This window comes from Arachis hypogaea, chromosome 13 (assembly GCF_003086295.3).
Source record: "Arachis hypogaea cultivar Tifrunner chromosome 13, arahy.Tifrunner.gnm2.J5K5, whole genome shotgun sequence".
In the NCBI taxonomy this organism is placed as follows: domain Eukaryota; kingdom Viridiplantae; phylum Streptophyta; class Magnoliopsida; order Fabales; family Fabaceae; genus Arachis; species Arachis hypogaea.
The window spans coordinates 22,834,364-22,841,124 of NC_092048.1; the positions used below are offsets into that span (position 1 = coordinate 22,834,364).

The 6,761-nt window shown below is 30.9% G+C and overlaps 1 protein-coding gene across 1 annotated transcript; it reads right to left on the minus strand.

Moving 5' to 3' along the window:
- Positions 1 to 419: 419 nt before the first annotated feature.
- LOC112735811 (early nodulin-like protein 3) lies at positions 420 to 1,471 on the minus strand. Its single transcript, XM_072210605.1, has 2 exons — positions 1,429 to 1,471; positions 420 to 841 (listed from the first exon to the last, which is right to left on the minus strand). Exons 1-2 carry the CDS (start codon positions 1,469 to 1,471, stop codon positions 420 to 422), a joined length of 465 nt encoding a protein of 154 aa, XP_072066706.1.
- Between the last annotated feature and the right edge of the window lie 5,290 nt (positions 1,472 to 6,761).

Genomic DNA, 6,761 nt, shown 5'->3' on the forward strand with positions numbered 1-6,761 from the left:
ATAAAATCGGTAAAAAGAAAATAAATGTTGAGTGTGAATAGCTAAAAGTCCGTTAGTAAAATGCAAAAGTTAAAAATGATTACTTTTTGTAAACGTGATTTTGAGTATAAAATCACTTTGTGCTCATAAAAAAAAATTAGTCAAACCAAAAATTAAAATTTTCATGAAGTTAGAACGTACTTTTTCATTTTTAACGCATAATTTTATTTTATTTTTTAAATTGTTAAGACTAATATAAATCTTTTTATTTAAATTTTAGAAAAAGTATTTAAAAAAAATACAGATAAAATACCCACAAAGCAAAATATAAATCATGACCAAAGGTTTATACTTATTAAACTTAAATCATTAAGAAAATAGATTAAAGGAAGATATTTATTTAATATGGAATCATAAGTCACATAACAGCATATTAAAAACTAAACTAGCTCTATAAAGCTAGTGAATATCAAAATCACCCAAACTCCCACTCCCACACTTGTACTAAAACCACCAAATCTTGTAGAGCTTGATGGTTCATTAGATGGAGAAGGACCAGGGGAACTGAAGCTGAATGGGTCAATTTGCTGAGGTGGCAAGCTCGGTGCCTCGGATGACGGCGCAACCGGAGTGGGTGGAGGAGGATTATGGTGTCTAACAGCCATAACGATGATGAAAAGCTTTTGGCCATTCTGACAGTTTTGAGTGCTGCCACTAATAAAGAAAAATGGACCTGAATTGTTCAAATGAAAAATGGAGTCCCCATCATCCATCTTTTCCATGGGACTATTGGTGTTGCAAGAATTGTAGTCCTCCTCTTTCACTGCCAACACTGAATCAGACCCTTCTATATATTTGAAATCTGCATCATAAGAAGAAAAAAAAAACACACCCAACCCCAATCAAAAGCAACATTAATTGACCTCCTGTTCTTTGAAACAAAATTTATTATATATAATTGAAGCAATATGTAAAAATGGAAGAAAAATATTTGTGATCACTTTAGGAAAATAATTGTTTTAGATTTTTTATTTTTACGGTAAATGTTGAATAATATAGCCATTAAATCAATACATATTTTAGTATGAAAATAAGATTGATATCTATTTTTTCTAAATCGATTTTGCTAGAGAACCAATTAGGAGTAAAGCTAATTTTAGCTGACTAATTGAAAAATAGATTTGTTATAAAGTTCATCAATCAAATTATTGAATTATGTTATATTAAGCGCACTACATTGTATAACTTTTTATTTCATTATAAAATTCATATCAATCTAATAGTTGAAGGGACACTCTACTATACAGATTAAAATGGTATAGAGAGAGAAAATAAATTCCGTTTATAGTTATTTTTTATTATTTTATTGTTATTAAAAGTGTAGATCCTACCTTTTTGAATTTTTCTTTCATCCCATAAAAAGAAAGATATGTAAACTTACATCTTTACCATATAATTCACTATAGTTGAATATAATTTCGTTATATGTCATCTTAATTAACATTCAAACTAATTAAATTTGTTTTTTACTTTTTTTAAAAAAGACATCAATAAATATGTAATTTTGATAAATAAAATAATATATTGAAATGTAATTTTTTTTTCTAAATGTTATGAAATTTTATAATATCATTGTGTTGAGAGAAGGAGAAGGTGGATTAAGAGTACTTACGAAGAGTGTCGTTTACTTGAAATCTATTCCTCTGTGCCCAATGATTGTAGTTTTCATAAGGTTTCACAACCCAACCATCTCTGCCACCAACATCAAATTTCCTTGCTAATGCTTGAGATGATAAGAAGCTAAGAAGCAACGGTAAAAGGAGAAGACCAAGAAATGTCATAATTACATGAAACACTTATGGAATTAGTACTAAAGTTGTAGACTTGTAGTATGAATATTGAAGTTAATACATATAATATAATTAAGGAAATGAGAATTACGAGGGGATAACCGTTGTATAGTATCACATGAAACTTGTTTCTGAAAACTTTGGCTGGCAATGGCATTATAGTGCAACAAGTAGTGTCATAATAAAACTCGCCTAGGCAGTTTCAAACGAGTTTCTTCTTATTTCTTTGATTTAATTTTGTGTGGCGTCATCATCACATTGACATATACAGTCATACAGATATACTACTTGCAGGCAAACACAACATAAGTAATAAATAAAGTTTTGTAACACTTAGTAGCCTTTGTTTTGAGGTACTGAGATAGAGACTGAGAGACTGAGACTCAGTATCGTGTAGTTCAGAGACTGGTACTAAAATTTCTGTCTCTGTCTCTAAAATTTCAGTATTTCAGTACCTCCAAAAAGTAGGGACACAGGAGACTGAAATTTTTAGAGATGGAGACTAAAACTTTAATAACGTTTTATACCTAAAATACTTTTATTTTAATTAATTAATTCCAATTTTACCCTTTGTGCAAATTAAATTAGAGTTTCATTCTTGTTTCAATTCCTGTCTCCCATTTTGCACGAAACAGAATACTGAAATTTATTTCAATCCCTGTCTCTTAGTCTCTGTTTCTCAGTCTCAGTCTTTCCATCTCTGTCTCTCCACCAAACGCTACCTTAATGATTTTAATTTTGATGTATTATTAATGTAAAAATAATAATATTTAAAATAATAAAAAATCAGTTAAAATAATTTAAATGATCTCATTTATTATTTATTAATTATTGCTAGAATATTTGTGTAATTTGAAATATAATAAATATATATGTCATTGCAAATGTTATGTGTATAAAATTATAAATATTATATTATATAAAATAATTTTAGATATTATTTTTTTAACATTATCAATATAAAATAATTTTATATATGTATCTAATTATGTAATATTATATAAATAAAAATAATATTTTTATATTAATTATATAAATAATTGTTTAAAAAAATAAATATGATTAGATACCTGTATAAATTATTTTACAATATCAAAATTAAACCCATAGAGAGATATTTAAATAAAACGGAAAGAGAGGGAGAGAGGGGGAGTTTGAAGCTCCAAGACAAATCAAAATGAGTTGGCACCATTAATATTGGTTAACGCGTTAATATAATTAGCTCAATGCTGACAACATTATAACAAAGAAACTTTCAAATTTCAATCTTGTTTTCCGGTAGTTTGAAAGCATAAAAAACCAAAAAAAGTCAATAGAGGTAAAGGTAACATATTATAAGATGGACACGTGCGTTCTCTTGTGAATAATAGCGTGGAAAATGCTACAATAATTATCTCCTTGCATTGGGTCATTTCTCGCTAGTTAGTTCTTCCTCCTCTAAAGAGCTTGCCCCCTCTATAATGCCTTCGTTGGAAACCTCTACCACATCTGCCTTGACAAAACAACACTTTGCAAGTTGCAAACTTCATACAATCTCATTATCACTTCACAAAAGAAAAAGAAAAGCAAGGGTCATTTCATTGGTGGCAGTATCTTTGTCTTTCTCTTCTAAATTTATTTTAGAAAAATTTTATCACTATAATTATATAAAATCAGTATTTAATAAATAATTATATTAATTATTAATTATTCTAATTATATTAATTATTGATTATTCTAATTATCAATTATTATAATATAATTTTTAATCAAACATAATTAAATATAAATATAATCGAAATTGTTAATATTTATTCTAATGCACATGTGTATCATATAGTATCAAATTGATATTGATTTCAATAATTAATTTCATGCTACTAAAGATTATATATAATGCTTCTTTTATAGTTTATGAGTATAGGTTTAAGAACCAAAACATCTTATTTAATTTTTTAATTTGTTATTTTTTTTAACTATTTCGTAAAATAAGAATGTATTCTTTATTTTTCATCGAAATTGATCATTTTAAAATATAGTTTACAATGCGATTGTCTTTTGCTGCAAAATCATTTAAAATGCATCATATCCAAATTCCACATCGAATTGTATTCACTGATCTGGGTTGTAATTACATATAGGGTTAAATACGATTTTGGTTCCTAAGGTTTAGCCAAAAATTTTATTCGTCCCCAATTCCTTTTTGCATTCGTCCCTAAGATTTAACTTGGTTTTAAAACCGTCCTTCGGACAATTATACCCTCAGTATCATCATCTCCATCGCAATCCCATTATGTTCTTCTTCTCACTCACACCTTCAGAAAGAGAGAGAAGCAGAGACTCAGAGAGAAGTAGAGACTCAGAGAGAAGTAGAAACTCAGAGAAAGAGGAGAGAAGAACACAAAATACACTAATTCAATATTTTTGGACACAATATCTCTGTCCAAGTCACATCTGTCAAACACGATTTTGTGTCTCAATGTCCCTGTTTCAGTATCCCGTCCCTGTAAACAAACACAGCCTTTGATGCTGTGAACTGTCAAGGACTTCCTAAAACCCCGACAATTCCACACCATTATCTTCATGGATCCTTGGGTGCCAATTGTTGGGTGGCACCCTCTCCCGTTTCAACACATGATGGTTCATCGTGGCATTGCTTCTTTGATTCTATACTACTCTCTGTATCTCCCGACCTCCTTTTGATTTCCGTTAAAGAATTGTAATCTCTGCTTTTTCTAGCCAATTGTTTAATCCTTTGTTTACTTTTGTTGCCTGGCTTCTACCCCTCTGTAACTCCCATATTAAATCCCCCGAACACATGCAAAGCTTGAACATTTGTTTGATCTTCCAAAACAACCCTACTAGCTTCCTCCGAACCTCCTAAGTCCTCCCTTGTAATTATGTACTGTTGTTCAAGCTTTCGTTCCTGCTCTTTTTCCACACTTAGAACCTCTTCCTGTTCACCTTCAGCCTGTGGACTATTTTCTTGTACTGATATTCCAACAAGTGCCTTAATAAAATTTATCGGTGTTGGCTTTCTTGAACAATCAACCCACCCAGCAGTTCGTTGGGAACATTTGGATTATTATTTTCCTTTTTTCCATCCATTCTTCTTCTGAATTTCTTTGTTTTTGCCAAAGCCCCTATCTCTCCTCCTTCATCTCACCCTTAGCCGAGTCTTCTAGTTGTCTAGAACAGTTTCGGATCTCATGACCCAGATGACCACAGTAATTGCAGAAATTTCTAATTCTCTCATATATAATGAGGAGTGCTAGGGGCCAACAAGTTTTGTGATTTGTAGCCATCAATTAGCCATCATTGATATTTTTAATGGTGTGAGATCTCATCCAATGGTGTGAAATTACTCACTTTTCTTTAATTGGTTAAGTGCTGGTCAAATTTTAATAAAAGTGCTAGCCCCTAGACTTTCTCTTAATTTGCAATTCAATCACCTTTTTATTCTTTCCCGCATTCTTCAACATCCTCTGCAGAGGTTTAGTGACATCTATATTAATCTGAATTTTGATAATCTTCTCTTCAATGCCCTTCACAGAGAAGAAACCAATGTCAATCACCTTTCCAATTGCCTCACCTACCTTCCTCCTAAGTTCCTTGATTTTGTAGTACTCCAACAAATCCCATATTTGAATCCAAATAGGTACATGAGAAAATTCACCTTTAGAAATTTGAATATCTTCATGCCACCTCATAAGATTCAAGATATTATTTTTGAATGTCTATGGGGCTACTTTTTCCACCCTAATCAAATCCAATTCATTGCCAAAGAAGAACCGGAAGGGATTTCCTCTATGATCTTTCACTTTAAATTCTCCGATTGTCTCCAAATGGAATATAATGCAGCCTCTAGCGTACATGAATTGAATTGGCGATTAGCCAATAGACGCCCGATCAGACTGCATGAACAAATTTTCAGCCTTTTTTTCACATCTTCATCTCCAAAGTGAATGATCTATTCTTCCTTATCGATATCCTCCTTTCCTTCCTAACTATTAGAGACAGTAGGTGCTGCCATGATTAAACTCTATTAAAAAAATGTTGAAAAGTGTGAAAAAACACTCAGAAACTAATAGCTTCTGCAAACCCTAGTAGAGTACAACTAAAACCCTAGAGGACAGTTTATTAATCGATCGTGGGTCTTAGCATTTTAGGATTTAGCATTTAGGATTTTATTTATAGGTTTAGAATTTTGTCGTTTTGGATTTTAGAGTTTATAGTTTAAGATTTAGGATTTAGAGATTAGAGTTTTTGGACTTCATAAATTTATGATTTAGGTTTTATTGTTTACGGTTTATGATGAGTTTGGCAAACTCCAATTTAAATTGATGATGATCAAACATTATTAAAATAGTTATTTACAAAATTATTAATTTAATCTTTAATTAACATTTATTGATTAATAATTTTATATGGTGTAGATTTATGCTTGGGCCAGAATTTTGGTAAACAAACCCAATTGTGTTAAGCAATCACATTCAGCCTTATGCAATGTATTATATAATATGTGGCTGAATTGTTTTATTTGTTGGGCTAGGAAAACCAATTTTAAGCCCAACAAAGTGGCTGGTCCGAAATTAAAAGGAAAATGGGGGCACAATGGTTAAGTTATTCTTTTAACATGATGAAACCCAATTCCTTGTTATATTGCTGCATGCTTCCACGGACGCCACCCTCTCTTTCAATGGATTTCAAAATTTAATTTACTATCATTAATTGTATTGGAACCATGAAAGAGAAACATCAATTGATTTGATAGCCATCAAAGCTATCACACGCTACTAAGCAAAGGGAAGTGGGAAAACTTAATTCATTTTACTTAGTTTCATTGATTATTGTTTAAATTTCTCTTTCTCCTCTCTCATCTCTCTTCTGGCCTTCGGTCACTTTACAGAGAAGAAGATGGAAGCTAAGGCAAGTTATCAGAAGCAAAAAAGA